This window comes from Ochotona princeps, chromosome 26 (assembly GCF_030435755.1).
Source record: "Ochotona princeps isolate mOchPri1 chromosome 26, mOchPri1.hap1, whole genome shotgun sequence".
Classification (NCBI taxonomy): domain Eukaryota; kingdom Metazoa; phylum Chordata; class Mammalia; order Lagomorpha; family Ochotonidae; genus Ochotona; species Ochotona princeps.
Genome location: NC_080857.1, coordinates 22,610,481 through 22,626,811, shown reverse-complemented (window position 1 = coordinate 22,626,811; position 16,331 = coordinate 22,610,481). Strand labels below are relative to the sequence as shown.

The 16,331-nt window shown below is 46.2% G+C and overlaps 1 protein-coding gene across 2 annotated transcripts in view; it reads right to left on the bottom strand.

Annotated features, from left to right (window-relative positions):
* DCAF5 (DDB1 and CUL4 associated factor 5) overlaps window positions 1-16,331 on the bottom strand; it is a 72,446-nt gene that overhangs the window by 39,508 nt on the left and 16,607 nt on the right. For both annotated transcript variants that reach the window (XM_058655565.1, XM_058655566.1), the window contains exons 3-5: window positions 12,923-12,959; window positions 11,940-12,079; window positions 10,276-10,405 (exon numbers count right to left, since the gene is read on the bottom strand). In XM_058655565.1, the coding sequence (XP_058511548.1) occupies window positions 10,276-10,405; window positions 11,940-12,079; window positions 12,923-12,959 (307 nt within the window). The remainder of the gene's footprint in view (window positions 1-10,275; window positions 10,406-11,939; window positions 12,080-12,922; window positions 12,960-16,331) is intronic.

Below are 16,331 nucleotides of genomic sequence, written 5' to 3'. Positions count from 1 at the left end.
AAAATTTCAGTAGTGATGACTCCTGTGATGATGAAATAAAACACCCACTGATACCCTTACAGAAGTGGTTGATTCATTTCCAATATGCTTTCATGTATCCTGTATTATCTAGTAATCCCACAAAGTGGCACACGGAGCAATACCATCCCAATTTCCTACCTGGGGAGAACGAGGTCCCGCAGGGATGGTACTTGGCCCCAAGCACACATTCAACAGCCGACAGGTATGTTTTCTCTGCATACGAGTTCAATCCAGTTTTACAGAAGCCACTGTGGAGATGGCTGATCCCTCCCAACCAAGAGCAGAGCTCCAGACTGCATGCTTCAGGGTCCCAAAGATTTCCGGAAGCCACTGGACCTTGCCTAAAACACAGTAACTCTTTCACTCAAACACTGACTGACTGACTATTTGCTTGCTATCCTAGGTACTGCGCCAGGATTCCAACATGAAATCAGATGAGTGAAATACATCTAATGACTAACTAGGGACAAAGCACACAACAGTTTCTGCCTTGAATGCACATGGATTTCTGTGAGTACATGCAGGAAAAAGCTGCAGGATCATACAGTGTAAACTCCTTACACTCCTGACTGCCACAGGAAGGGACAAAGGAAGAGTGACCCGAAGGGAGGGAGGCATGTTAGCCTTATCAACGGCTTTTGGCTTTTCTGTCCTTTTTAAGAAAAAAAAATTATTATGTGCTACTTGCATGCTTGCCAATAACTCTCTTTTTGAAATACAAGGGAATTTCAAAGCATTCTGGAAAAATGGAAGTAAGAGATAATATGTACTCCAGCAAACTTTCTTCTTATTTAATTACAGATTCAGAGAAAGTTGCAAAAAAATGTACCTTCACCCAGTGAGAGACTGTGGAACTAAAGTAGGAGCTAAATAGTACTAAGGTGTGCTGAGTGACAGATGAATCAAGAGAATAGTGTGTTAAGCAGTAGGTAAATAGTGCTAGAAGGATAGTAATAAGAAATAGAACTAAGGAGTAGTAGTAAGGAATAGTTCAATAATAAATGAATGTCTAGCAACAAAGAAAATAAAGTTAGGTTAAAGGCAAAAATGTGTTAAAAGATGACTTTAGGTGATTATAGATTAAGATCAAGGGATAGCTTTAAATAAGTAACTAATAATAAGATACTAAAACAAACATGTAGGTATTAAGACAGCGACTGGCAGAGGGTTGGATAAGTAATGCTAATTAGAACATATGACAAATGATGTTAAAATGATGCTGACTGATCACCTGGTTAAGCTAACCACTAAATGTGGCTTCTGTAATGAGAGCTTCTCTTGCTGCAAGGGGAACCAAGGTAAAGCCGTGACAGGCCTCACACAGGCTAGGCCTAAGTTTCAGTCCCGAGAATTGAGGCACCCGATTCCCCAAAATGGGCCGCCATACACCCTACACAGAGCCGACCAATCACAGGAGACTTGAAAGGTCCCTAGTCATCAGGTGGTCATGGCAACAGAGGCTGACCCCTGGGGTGGGCACAGAGAGACCAACCACCAGAGTGGTCGCGGGTGATAGAGACTGACCAATTACAATCTTGCCAATGCCTGTTCGTAGAATCAACGGCCCATTCCTAGAATTGTAGCCAAAGTCCTATATGAACTATGTGAAATATATGGTTGGGGTCCTTGTCAAGACTCCACTGCGCTGGATGAGACTTGGACCCTATTGCGCTAGCAATAAAGTTCCTTTATTTTTACATTATCTCGTGTGGAACTCTTCTATTCAACACCAGCTTCTCCCAACGTTACCAATTTGTAGAAAATAATCATCTATCAAAACCAGGAATGTTCACATTGGTACAATCCAAAGAGCTCAATCAGATTTATTCACAGCCACACTCGCCTGCGTGTGCAGACCCTACTAGGCATCCCGTCACATCTGAAGGCTCGTGGAGCCAGCACAAGTCAGACACCTGCATGCACCATGACAAAGGCTCCCCCGTTCCCACTCCCTCTACTCAGACTATTTCATGCAAATGAGACAGAATCACACAGCACACAGCCTTTTGAGATTGTCTGCCATCAGTTAGCAAGTTACTGCACGCACCAGCAGTTCACGCCTTGCAGATAACTCAATGAACAGCACTCCGCAATGCACCAAAGTGTGACTCCTCACCCACTCAGAGTCACACAGATCTGTTCTAGGTTGTTTAAGAAAAAAAAAAAAATTTCATTTCTTTTAGAGAAATGAGCAAGAATGCAATCGCTGGGCCATATGGCAAGTTCACCTTTAATTTGTGGAACTGGGTCTGGTGTGATAGCCTAGTGGCTAAGTCCTCACCTTGCACATGCCAGGATCCCATATGGGTGCCAGGTCGAGTCCCAGCTGCTTCATCTCCCTTCCCATCCCGCTCCCTGCTTGTAGCCTGGGAAAGCAGTCAAGGACGGCCCAAAGCTTTGGGATCCTGAACCCACGTGGAAGACGCAGAAGAAGCTCCTGGCTCCTGGCTTTATGTTGACTCATCTGGCCGTTGCAGCTACTTGGGGAGTGAACCAGCAGATGGAAGATCTTCCTCTCTGTCTTTCCTCCTCTATGTATATCTGACTTTCCAATAAAAATTAATAAATCTTTAAAAAATAATAATAATAAAAAATAAAGACACACATTAACAACAAAAAGAATTTCTAAGTTGCAAAAAATATGCCCAAAAAGCAGGCTCGGGGGTCCCCACCCAGACCAACAATTCCGTCTCTGGGTATGGGCTCCAGACAGGGGCATTTTCACAAGCTCTGCAGCTCCCACAGCGGGATAACAGGAGGGCAAAACTGACGCTGCAGCTCCACCTGGCGGCCTAAAGCCAGAACGCAGCCCCACAGAACCCCTGGCTCCCAGGCATTCGAGACTAGCAAGAACTCTTTCCTGTAAGTTTTTTATTCCTTACAACATGTGATCCATGCCATCATGCTCATGGATTGATAGGTCCAGAAATATTACCAAAATTTAGCTTTCAAAGCACACACCAATGCAAAATGCCACCTTCCAAAATTGAGTATTTTACTAATTTGTGTTCTCTGTGTATTCTGGCTAAGAATTTTTTAATTCAATATTATATTTCTTATTGTCCTTGATTCATATTTTTTCTTGGCAGTAAAATTGTGAGTAAAATTTTTCAATTTTGTATTTTTTAAATGTATTAATCTGGGGCAACAGGCTAATCTTCCACCTCAAGCACTGGCATCTCCTATATGTGCCGGTTCATGTCCCAGCTCCCCCACTTCTCCTCCTCCCTGCCCAGAGCCTGGGAAAGCAATGGTGGACGGCCCAAAACCTTGGGACCCTGCACCCACATGGGAGACACAGATGCTCCTGCTCCCTGGCTTCCGATCAGCTCAGCTCCTGCCACTGTAGCCACAAGGGAGCAAACCGGTGGATGGAAGATCTTTCTCGATCTTTCAAATCTCTGTAAATATGCCTAATAAAAAAATAAAAATTATTAATTTGAAAGAATGACAGAGAAAGGGAGGAGGGTGAAAAAGAGGTAGAGATTTTCCCTTCACTGGTTCACTCCTCAAATGCCTGCAACAGCCACGGTCTGGATACGCTGAAGCCAGGAGCCAAGAGGCCCTCAGTCTCCCGCGTGGACGACAGGCGCCCAAGCCCCTGGGCCATCACCCCAGGCTTGTGGGCAGGAAGCTGGGTCAGAAACAGAGAAGCAGGGACTAGAACCAGCACTCAGAGAGGACAGAGCAGGGGCCACAATGCCACCAAAAGTGCTTCATTTTAACGAAATCCAGTTACTCATTCTTTTTTCCATATATAATTGGTTCTGAGTGCTGTTGAACAATTTCAAAGAATCTCTGGCCAAATAGCCTTGTGGCCAAGGTCAGGGGAGCCTCACTGTTTTGACACACATGAAAGCCACGTTCCTTTTCCTGTTTCTGGGGCTGAATGCTGGGGCTCTGTTTATCCGAGTGGGCAGAGGACGGTCTGCCCCGACCAGAGGTGAGGAGTTCAACTCCGTGCGTCTTCTGTAGAAGCAGGATTTTCACGGGCCACAAAGAGCAGACACTTGACTTGGAGTTCTAACAGCAACTTCCTCTCACAGTAAGGATTTACATCCATGGCCCACGTCCAGATGTGTCATTCACACCCATGTAAAAGCGCCAGCTCTAGGGATGTGTTTAAGGTATTCCCAGCTTGTCCCCATCTCATTATTGAGTGACAAAGAACAATTTTCTTTATTATTCTTGTCAAAGCAAAACACTGCTACCTGTCACGGAACTAACAGTTCCTGACAGAAACTAAAGCGCTTACAAGAGAAGTGGTGAGTGAGCAGACAACTATAGCAGGCATCGAGAGGGGGCAGCGAGACGGGCAGAGTGACAGCAGGGAAAACAGCTTTTCCTAAATTCCCTGATACTCGTTAAGGGAGCTTGGTTTGGAAAACCGCTCCTACAGCCGCAACAGTCCAAGCAAGGCACAATGGGGAAGCTGACAGTGACCGAGCAGGAGCGCTGTGAATGACATCGGCAGGAATCACCTACGTGTAAGCACGCAGTGCTTTCTTGCACGCGTGAGACTGTTCTCTGCTAAGCAGTCATGTGGCCGCCTGGGGCCATCTCTGAGGCACACCTTCCCAGCTGTACTGTCTCCAGAGCCAGGCAGCATGCCCAGCCTGAGCCGACAGCGCCTGGGAGCCGTGACACTAGCATCCCACATGGAGGCCAGGTCTAGTTCATGTTAGTTCACTCCCGATCCAGCTCCCTGCTAACGTGCCTGGGAGACAGCTAAAGACAACCCAAGTGCACGGGCCTCTACCACCCATGGGAAAGACATGCATGGAGTTCTTGGCTCTTGTGTTTGGCCTGGCCCACAAGATCTCTCCCTCTATATAATTCTGTTTTTCAAATATATATATATATATTTATATATAAATACATTTATTTATATATATGTATATATAAAAGATCCAGCAGAGTGACTTTGAGCACCTCCCTTCACCCGTGACTCCGTCTCATCTGACTGCAGACAATGAGACCAAAGATCCAACAACAGCACATCTTTTGACTTTTTCAAGATGTTAGCAGTGGCCAGCTTTTACTGTGTAATTTTCCATGCTTGCATATAATATAAAGCAAAGTGTTGCTGTGGTTGAATCTAGCCTTCAGATAGCTATTTACAGTCTCATTTCTTTAAAAAAAAATTATTTTTATTGGAAAATCAGATATATAGAGAGAGGAAGAGAGAAAGAGAGGAAGATCTTCCATCCGATGATTCACTTCCCCAGTGAGCGCAACGGCTGGTGCTGTGTTGATCCGGAGCCAGCAGCCAGGAACCTCCTCCATGTCTTCCATGTGGGTGCAGAGTCCCAAGGCTTTGGACCGTGTTCCACTGCTTTCCCAGGCCACAAGCAGGGAGCGGGATGGGAAGTAGAGCTGCCGGGATTAGAACCAGCACCCATATGGGATCCTGGTGCCTGTTCAAAGCGAGAACTTTAGCCGTTAGGCCACCACGCTGGGCTGTCCTCTACTGCTTTCCCAGGCCATAAGAAGGGAGCTAGATGGGAAGCGGAGCTACTGGGATATGAACGGGCGTCCACATGGGATCCCAGTGCATGCAAGGTGAGGACTTCAGCCCTTAGGTTACCATGCTGAGCTTTACACTCCGTTTTCTAAAGCTTTGCAGGAAAATAAAAAGCACAGCCGGCTTCAGCACTAGAAAAGCAAGAAACTCAGCAAGTCAGCATGAAAACAGCTTGGTGAGACAGTGAAAAGAGGATTAACTTCAAGGAATAGAGTGTAAAAAATGCAGACTGTGGAGATGGGCAAGTCTCTGAAAAAATTGACAGGAATTATGACAAAGTTCTGTTCAAGAAGGCACAGATGAAATAGGGAACCCATTCAATTGAAATAAAAGGGGACACACAAGGAACATACTAGTTATCTTACGGTGTGTTCCTTGATTTTCTTAAAAGCAACAGAACCCACTTGGTGAGTTTCCAAATGATTAGAAGCGGCCATTATTCCCGTCCTCTGCCCCTGGTGTGTAATGCTGCCTGTTAGCTGTGACTACCTGAGGCACCGAGAGGTGAAGCAACTTGCTGCTGGCCACAAAGAGCCCAGGCCTGCTGCCTGCATCTATCCCCAGGTTGTCTGCCTTTACATTCTACCTGCCACCCCAGCCTGCTGAGCTCATTATTTAACCTGTATAATAAAGTCAGGTGAGCTGATACAAGGCCTTCTAGAGCTGACATCGTATCCTCCAATCAGCTTATTTCAGGGCAGCAGTAGCCCAAAGGTAACTCCGCTTCTACAGAAAGAGCGATCATGCTAAAGCAGGGAGGTGCAGGCAGCCTGAGCTTGCAGTAAGCCAGGAGAATCGGTCAAGCCTTCAGCAATGCACGGAAAAGAACCGGTGTGCAGCGTGAGGCCCCACACTGCTCTAAGGGGACTGTGTCTGTCTCCAGGAGCCCAGCGGCCCTGCAGTCACCCGCACGTCCACTGGAGTCACTATAAACCTGGAAAAGGACCACAACAGGTTCTCAACCTAGAACCCACACAAGCACTGAGCAATTCTCCCTAGGGTCAAGGATCTCTTTAAGAATATACAGTACATGGGCCTGGTGGCGTGGCCTGGCCTTGAACACGCTGGGATCCCAAATGGGCGCCGGTTCTAATCCCGGCACCTCCACTTCCCATCCAGCTCCCTGCTTGTGGCCTGGGAAAGCAGTCGAGGACGGCCCAATGCTTTGGGATCCTGCACCCGTGTGAGAAACTTGGAGGAAGTTCCTGGCTCCTGGCTTCAGATGGGCATAACACCGGCCTTCACTTGGGGAGTGAATCATCGGACAGAAAGTCTTCCTCTCTGTTTCTCCTCCTCTATGCATATTTGATTTTCCAATAAAAAAATAAATAAATCTTAAAAAAAAAAAAGAATATACAGTACAGGCTGTTGTTCTAATGGGATGCTGGGCTATCTGACATTGTCTGTACCAACAATGTCAGCGTACACATAAATAAGAGACTGATAGAATTAAGATTCCTTATGAAGAACTACACCATTGTAGTAAAACGGGGAAATCTGTTGGGGGTGGCAGTTCAGGGGGGAATCCCAGTCTATACAAAATTGTATCACATAATTCAACAATTCAATATAAAAAATATATTAAAAAGAATATACAGTACATACAATCTCATCTGCAATAACAAGGGGTCCCCCAGATCCCCTGAAGGTTCTTCCTAGACTTTCAATATCCCTCAATCTTATTCCAAGCGTGTCCTCCAAAGTGACTCAGAACTGCCCTCGAGACCTGGGTTGGGGTTTCTAGGAGGCTGTGCTGTGGAGACAAATTATCTATTGCAACTCAGCATAATGAAGCCTATATGGGGAAGAGAGAAGGCCCTCTCTCACTCGCCACAACAAGTTGCACTGAGCAAATTCAAACAGAAAAGATCAGTAAGCATCCCAACTCCAGAGGATGTGAAGTGACAACGTGTTCCAAGAGTATTTCATACCTTTTTTTCTCAGACACAAAAAGAGTTGAAGAAACAGGCATAAACATGCTAGCCCCCATGGCACCGTGTCCCTCACTCTAGTTCAAGAAGGAAATCAGACAAGACCGCCAATTAGCCTTATTAGATGACTGTTCTCCCACACGGGCTTTGAGAACTATAGGTTACCAAAGAAACCACATAACCTCAGCCATAATTGAAGAGGAAACCAAAGCAAGAAGATAGAATTTTTCCCTCCTAGGAAGAGGAAGTTTCCATGCATGTGGGGCCTGAAGAAACACACAGCCTCACACACAAGCATGGAGTTTGAAAGTCACTACTGCCTTGGGTGGTGGGCTATGACTTAACACTTTAATTGAAGTGCAAATGCCTTCATATAATTCATATTTTAGAAAGAAAATCCATTTATTTGTTTGGGGGAGACACAGAGATATCTCCATCCCCTGGGTCACTTCCCAAATAGCCACAAACCCAGGACTAGTCCGGAATAAAACCAGGAGCTAAAAACTCCATCCGGCTCTCTCACAGGTGTGGCACAAACTCCAGCATTCTAGCCAGCAGAGTAACCAGGATGTGAACAGACAGTCCCGAGTGGCAGCTTAACCCACTACATCAGACACTGGCCTCAACATATACCCATTGATGCATGCATGCAATCTTCTACAGACATTTGCGAAAAGCTAGGCCAAGACAGATGTGTAACCAGGTTCAAAGTGGCATTATTTACTACAGTCAAAAACAACAAGTCTTGGTTGTTGGAATATCACTTTCTCATGAACAGAAGGAGCTAGATCTGTAAATGCTTCCATGAAAAGGAAGCCAAGACAAGAATAATTGAGAAAAGAAGCGGGGAGGTGACTGCTGTGGTTGAGCAAGTTCAGTCACCACGTGAGCGGTCCGCGTTCCCTATCAGAGCACCTGGACTCAAACCCCACCGCTGCTGCTTCTCTGTTTTCCTGCGAACGCACTTGAGAGGCAGCAGGTGACAGCCCAAGTGCTTGGGCCTCTGTCAGGTCTTCGGGAGACCTGGACGGAGTTCCCAGCCCCCGGCTTTGATCTGGCCCCAGCTGCTGCAGCCATGTGGAGAGTGAACCAGCAGACAGAGGATACCTCTCCCATGCCCCCAACCCTTTTACTCTGCCTTTCCAATAGATAAATACACAGAGATAAACCAGCCTTTAAAAAAAAAAAGACCGAAAACAGTGAGAACAATGAATGGATGGTTCCTTTAACATGCATTAGAGGGTACATGCAATTAAAATTGCTGGTATATGCATGAAATTGTTCTGGAAGGATACACAGCAAATTATTTAACTACCTTTGGAAGGACAAGAACCATACTAATGAGCAAACATTTAAAAACGCACCGATAACAGTATCATCTGCAGATGGCAATTTTCTTTTTCATTATAATTTTCTACACAAAAATCTTAAACACTATGCATTAATACAAGAACAAAACAATTATCAAGTTAAACAAAAAAAGTCATGAGGAAGGAGGGCCCATTGTGTAGCGGGAAACCAGTGTAGCAAGCAGAGGCTGAGGCTCGTGGTCAACTGCAGGGAGGAATCGGGGAGGCAAAGCAAACCCTCATGTCCTCGTTCCTCTCCAGACACGGCTGACATCAGGAAATCCTCAGGCTTTCTGCTGAAGAGAAACAGCTCAGTGTCTCACTTCCGTCAGCATCTGTTCGCCACAGTTCTAAGCGGGCACAGAGTATGATGGGAGAAGGAGGCTCTAGTTCAAATGCTGTCTTGCAGAGCAAGGACAAGGCAGTCATTCCTAGACAGGAGACCGTCTTGCTGGCGGAGAACAACCTCCTTCACGCACAGTGCAGACACCTTAGGGTCCTGCCTCTCTATGCCTACAAGAGCAGGATTTCTCCAGGCCCCAAGGGCCCTGTTCAGCAAGAGGCAGGGCTACAACTGATCTGCTACAACAGCTCTGACCCACAGACTTCCCCACGGAGAGGATCGACTAGGACTAAGACAGAAACCATCAAGGAGAGGATCTCTGTATTCAACTGCTCCTTTCATTTAAGGCCCACGGAATACACCATGACCTCATGTTCCTTCTGCAACACAGCTACACGAAGTGAGAAATGACTTCCAGGTACTGTTTCCAGAGGAACTGGCTGGCCTTGCTCTGGGGAGAGGTACTGGACAAAGGCAGTCAGTCTCTCCCCTAAGACTGACCGGACACAACAATGCCTCCCATACTCCTCCCCCGGCCCCTGTCCCGATCTGCACACCCTTTAAGGATGCCCCCAGTCTCCTGCCAGTGCTGGGATGATCAGTTCAGGACTGCCTTCAGGAATGCAGACAGACAACACACACACAGGTCCTCAACACCACAGTGCATGGGGGCGCAACCTTCTGTTATTGTGGTCACTGATCCTTTTGAGAAACTGGGAAAAGGAAAGATTTACCTGCCCAAATACACAATATAGTGTTCGCATTATGTGGGGGCATTGTGTTCACACAGATCACTCAGAGAAGCCCTCCAGCCCGAGGTGAAGTACACCTGCACAGTAGCAACAAGTTGGGGAAATCTCTGCTCACTGCGCCTACAGCTCCCTCGCACCTGGGGAACACGGAGACTCGCACTACTTCACTGCCCAGGGAGCAGCTGAGCCGGGACTCCTCTCCGAAGTGCGCACGTTCCCGCTCTCTGTGGTTCAGAAGCACCAGTACAGGTCAGGAGATGACGCCCAACGACACCAACTGTCGCGCTGGCTGATCACATTACTGACAACACAGCTGGGGAAGTTTTCACTCCTTACGAATTAAGAGGGGGCTCACCTCTGAGGCTTCCGAATATCCCAGAGTCCCACTCCTTCCTTCGAATTGGCTGTCGCCAACAACCTGGGCTCCACAGGGTTGAACATGACACTGTGAAAGGCTGATGGATAGTTTGCCAGGCAGAAGGGCTCTGTGAAAGGGAAAATGGTGCGCAATTAGTCCATTCCAGGAAGCTCTGGACCACTGGTGGGCAGATAAGCAAGAAAGTGGGTGTAGGTGGGAGCACACTTCCTCCCACCAGGCACCCTGGTGCGCAAGGTCCCTGTGAATACAGTGCACACTTTCAGTACTAAGTCTGAAAACAGTGACCTAAACACACTTACACAGATTTAAACCTTTACACTCAAAACTACCTGTAGTGCCTGTTCAGATCCTGTGAGGAAACAGGGATAATCACTGAAGATGAGCTGTTACAGTCAGTGAAGCTGAAACCCACATGAGTAGGAAAAAACCACAAGCAATTACCAGCACAATCATTATACTTTTAAACTAAATGTGTTAGATCTAGAAACTATAAATGCCTAAACTTCACATGGGTATAAAAGTAGTTTTCCCTGTGGTTTACAATGTTCCATAAAGTAGAAAATGGCCTAATCATAAAATTTTATTATTTGACTGACAGCATTGCATTAATATATATATATATATTTTTTTTATTTAAGATGCTTAATAGAGTCAACCTCCCCCAGAAGGTTCACATTTATTTGTGTCAACCAGCAGGTTCCAGATGAGGAAGGAATCTCTGCTATCTTGGACATGCTCCTTTGGAACCTACTGAAATAACTGCACTTCTCAGCCTAGGATTCCACACAAAGTATTCCCAGGCCTGGGGGAGGGGACTGCAGCCTGCAGGCAATCCAAGCCAAAGGGGACCTGACCCACCAGCCAGGCCTGCTACACTTGCCTCACCTTACTTGGCTGGCCTCAGGAGAAGCTTCTTACAGTCTGTACCTCAACCATGAGCACAGCCCAGCATGGTAAGGACTTGAAATATAGAAAATGTTAAAAGACCCACATGCTGTCAGGCAACAGAACAGTAACTCTGTGTACCCGGCACCATTACAAAACTGAACATAAGGCGCCCCTATCGGAAGGGGCCTTTGAAGACAAGACTTAGAGAAAAAAATATCTCTGCAGGAAATGAACTGAGAACATATATTTCCTGAAGAACTCTGGAGAAAAACTAAAAACCAAGTTCTTCATTGTGTACATCAAACTCAAAGAACCTGTTTGGAGCAGGCAGAGAGCTTCCCTTAAAACAGCGTGTTTGCCATCACTTTAAGATCTGACACACAGATAAAGTGAGGTTTTGCAGCTCTTTCAACAAAACAAGCTAGAACCAGCACGTAAGAATACATAATACCCTTAGCACAAAAGCCCCTCCTTGGTGGCACACTCTGCTCCTTGGGGCTGTTCAACAGCCAACCACAGGGCTTGTGGAGGGTCACAGGAGGTTGGAGAAGGGGTGGCCAACGTGCCTCACCTCTGACCACTCTGAGTCAGGTGACCTTCAAAGACACGTGTACCCACCACGCAGCAGACTCATCCGCTCCTTTGGTTATTACTCTTCCTCAGATGCTCATGTTACCAAGTGAACTGGCAATGACCCCAATGACATCAAACTTGCTCAACACAACCGAACAGCCTTTGGCACAAGGACCTACCTCCATGGGGAGATTCCCGGATGTCCCAGATGAGAACCCGGCCATCGTCTGAGGAGCTCGCGAAAATGTTGTCATTCACTGGGCTCACCGACAAGCCATACACTGCATCTTCATGCGCGAACACGTCCAAGGTCTCACTGCTGAAAGACAGAGCAAGACAGGAATACAGGCAATTACACACGCCGCATAGTGCAGAGCCCAAGGGTACATGCTGCCTCTCATTTCTAAACAAAGTCAACTTCACCAAACCCAAAGGGCATCTTATTTCCTAAAAAGTAGCAATTTAACTTGCAAGAAAAACAAAACAAAAAGGTACTACTGTTTATATAAGATTGTTTTGTAGATTTCATGGCAATTTCCTTACTAAACAGCATATTCAAAAGTGACTCAACAGCCAAGTGTTGTGTTCTCCCTTACTGCAAAGTATGCCTGCTTGTGTACAGATGTGGGGATACTGGATGAATTCCAAAAAGCAAGGAAAAGCTTGAAAGCAGCCAGAGCTCATGGCAGCGAGAGTGCCAAAAGCCTCTCCTAGTATTCTGACATGCTAAGCAGAAATCTCATAATAATTTTACAAACCCCTTATTTATTTTTCAAAAAATTGATTGATTGATCTGAATGGCAGAGTGACAGATATCCATATGGGAACAATAGCTGGGATTGTTCCAGGAGTGGCAGGGCCAAGATTCACTGTCTTGCCAGGCACATTAGCAGCAAGCTGGACTGGAAGCAGAACAGCCAGAATTCAAACCAGCACTCCAGGTGCCAGTGCTGTGAGCATTGGTCAACGTACCGCCCCATACCGTCACCCTTCCCTACTTTTATTTATTTCACAACTATCACAGAAAAACTTTCTTTCAGAAGAGGGTAACTGTTTCCATGTTATTTTCCTTAAAAACAAAAATATTTTAGCCCAAAGAGGTATTTGCCTTTCTTCATTTGATAAGCTGAGTCAATCACTTTCACACCAAGAGTCTATTTACCTTTCAACATCATGGAGGATAACTTGCTCATCGTTTCCTAGAAAGGGAAAAGGCGGACATTTAATGATTCCTGTAAGGCGGTCCTTGTTCACATTACAACTTACTATTTTGAAGTTCACAGGGAAAAAAAATGAACAAAGTTTATAAATAACATAAATGGAAATGCTGACTAAAAAAAAAAAGGCTTGTAAAAAATAGTTTGGAAAGGATAGAATAGACTTATACAGAAATTTTTTTTAAGTAATAGTAGACAACTAGGTATAACAGTTATGACAATGTATTATCCAGTGCATGGAATAAAAAACTTAGGTCATTAAGAAAGAGTACCACATGATCATGAGCAAATCTGTGGGTTTTTTTTATTTCTTTTTTATTATTATCATTTTATGATACAGTTCCATAGGCCCTGGAATTTCCCTTACTCCCTCCCCGCCTTCCACAAGCACTTATTATTAGATAGGCTGTTTGTCTTCAAAGAGGAATATAAACTGTACCTGCCTCTCTGGGTGATTGTGACTGTTAAGAACACAGAGGTAAAAGCATGCAGAATAGGACAAGATGGTTCATCAGCCCCAATTATACTAACTGTTCACTACTATTTTTTTTTTAAAAGATTTATTTTATTACAAAGTCAGATATACAGAGAGGAGGAGAGACAGAGAGGAAGATCTTCCATCCGATGTTTCACTCCCCAAGTGAGCCGCAACGGGCCGGTGCATGCCGATCCGATGCCGGGACCTGGAACCTCTTCCGGGTCTCCCACGCGGGTGCAGGGTTCCAAAGCTTTGGGCCGTCCACGACTGCTTTCCCAGGTCACAAGCAGGGAGCTGGATGGGAAGTGGAGCTGCTGGGATTAGAACACCGCCGGGCCCTGTTCACTACTATTTTTAATTTCATTTTTATGGCATTAATATTTTAGGGCTATATGGTTCCAAATGTTGGAAAAGCTTTTAATCCACAAGTACTTCTCTTGAATTTCTACTATTCCATGGGGATCCGTAAGTACTATATTCATGACTGTACAGTCCTGTCTTTAAATGGTTTACAAAAAAAAAAAAAAAAAAAAACCTGAAGCTTCAATCTAAAAAGACACATTGGGGCCTGGTGGCGTGGCCTAACAGCTAAAGTCCTCGCCTTGAACACCCCGGGATCCCATATGGGCGCCGGTTCTAATCCCGGCAGCTCCACTTCCCATCCAGCTCCCTGCTTGTGGCCTGGGAAAGCAGTCGAGGACGGCCCAAGGCATTGGGACACTGTACCCGCGTGGGAGACCGGAAGAGGTTCCTGGTTCCCGGCTTCGGATCGGCGCGCACCAGCCGTTGTGGCTCACTTGGGGAGTGAAACATCGGATGGAAGATCTTCCTCTCTGTCTCTCCTCTCTCTGTATATCTGACTTTGTAATAAAAATAAATAAATCTTAAAAAAAAAAAAAGACACATTGGAGGTTGCACTTAAATGTACAACCTACAATAACTTACATAAAATGCAAAAGAAAAAGTAAGGATGTGGTCCAAGCCATCTTAAACCAAACATTGACCATAAATTCCACTGCAGGTGCATACTATCTAGATACATCCACACTAATGTCCTGCAGGAGTCACGCACAGTACCGACTGCTGATAGGAGAATAAGATTGGCCAAATCTTTGAAGAACTCACAGTCCAGCTGCTCTAACAACCAACAGCAGCAAGTGCATTTGCCTTCTTGTAGTGGAATGACCAACTTACTGGCACAATTATTTCCTTCATGAGCAAAAAGTAAGTTCATGAGAAAAGAAGACAGTTAAAGAGAAATTCAAAAACTAAAAACATTCAACCCTGAGACACCTAGGAAAACTCGTGGGGAACTACAGTTAAGACAAAAGAACAGCGAGAGCAAAAAGCATAGGAACAAATTAGTGAAGCAGTCTGTGATGTAAGGACGGGAATTGAGATAGTTCCCATTGGAGTTTATACCTTATTCTTTAGGCACTATAGGGTCAAAAGTTCATATGGTCAATTCTTTATTTTAAAAAAACAATTAACATAACCCCAGCTGTTGGCAACTGCCTAGGTTACCTTGTACCTGGCAAGTGTTACACTGCTGGGAGAAAAACAGCCAGTAACTGGTAGACACTCTGGCCCTGGTTAATGCCAAATTTGTGCTAACTCTACTAGTATGCCAGCACAGCTGTTTATACTTTTTTTTCTTTTAAAGACACATGGGCAAGGCAGGGAACACCAGGCTGGGACACACCACCGCAGCCCCAGGTAGGGGGGTTGCAGACTGCCTGAGGAAGAGGGTCTGGGGACATATCAGAGTGGGAATGGCTGAGGGCATGTTTGACAAATGGAGAATGGCTGAAGGCCTCTTTGACAGAGGAGGAATAACTTTTGAAAGCTAATACAGATTGAGCCACTGCACTTACAGGTTGGCAAGGGAGATAAGATGGAGTGCTTTAGAGTGGGGGAAACCAGAGGGCATGTCTGGGTCAGGTAAAGGCATCCACCTGCATATGAGACCTGAGGTTGGCCTAGGCCACAATACTTACAGCACCTACTGGAACGTGAAAGACCCAGATCTGGGGGCAGATTCTGCAGGGGACTTGTAGGCTTACCTCTGTGGGACTATAGCACCTACCAAGAGCTGGCGGTGATGATGGGCCAAGCCAGGCTGGCCACAGAACTCACCTGACAGGAACTCACCTGTGGACTCATATGAACTCATGTGGGAATGGGGCTGGGAAGAAGTGGGGTGGGACAGGGCTGCAGCACCTCTGGCACAGGCAAGGCCAGGACTGAAGCAAGAGCACGCCAACCAGGACTGCTGCATCCACTGGCATGCATGTGATCCAGGGATGAGAGCAAGCCTGGTAGGAACTCCCCTGCTAGCCTGCAGCTCCCACTGTGAGTATGAGCTGGAGCTGAAGGCGAGTAAGGCTGGGCCAGTGCACAACACACTGGCACAAGAGAGAGCCTGCAATGGAGTGCAGTCCAGGCCTGGTTGGACCACAACACCCACCAGTTCACATAAGGACTGGTACTAGGAGTGGACCAGAGGTATGTCATTTCAGACTGAGCCGCAGTACCCACTGGCATGCGTGACACCTGGATCTGGGAGTGGGCCTGGTGGGGGAACTTCAGGGACTCTCTTGATGGACTGCTGCTTCCACTGGTTGAGCACGAGAGCTGGGACTGGAAGTGGGCCATACCCACAGGAGAGCCAGACTGGGAGCAGGCCAGTAAGGCTAGGCCAGAGCATCAGTTAGCAAGTGCCGGGACTGTGTGCAAATTCTGTAAAGGCTTGACCACTGTATCCACTGACAGGCATAGGATCTGGGGCTGGCAGCATGCCTGGCAGCGGAACTGTGAGCACTCCCTTGCTACGCTGTTATCTATCACTGGTGAGCACAAGAAAAAGGGCTGGGGGC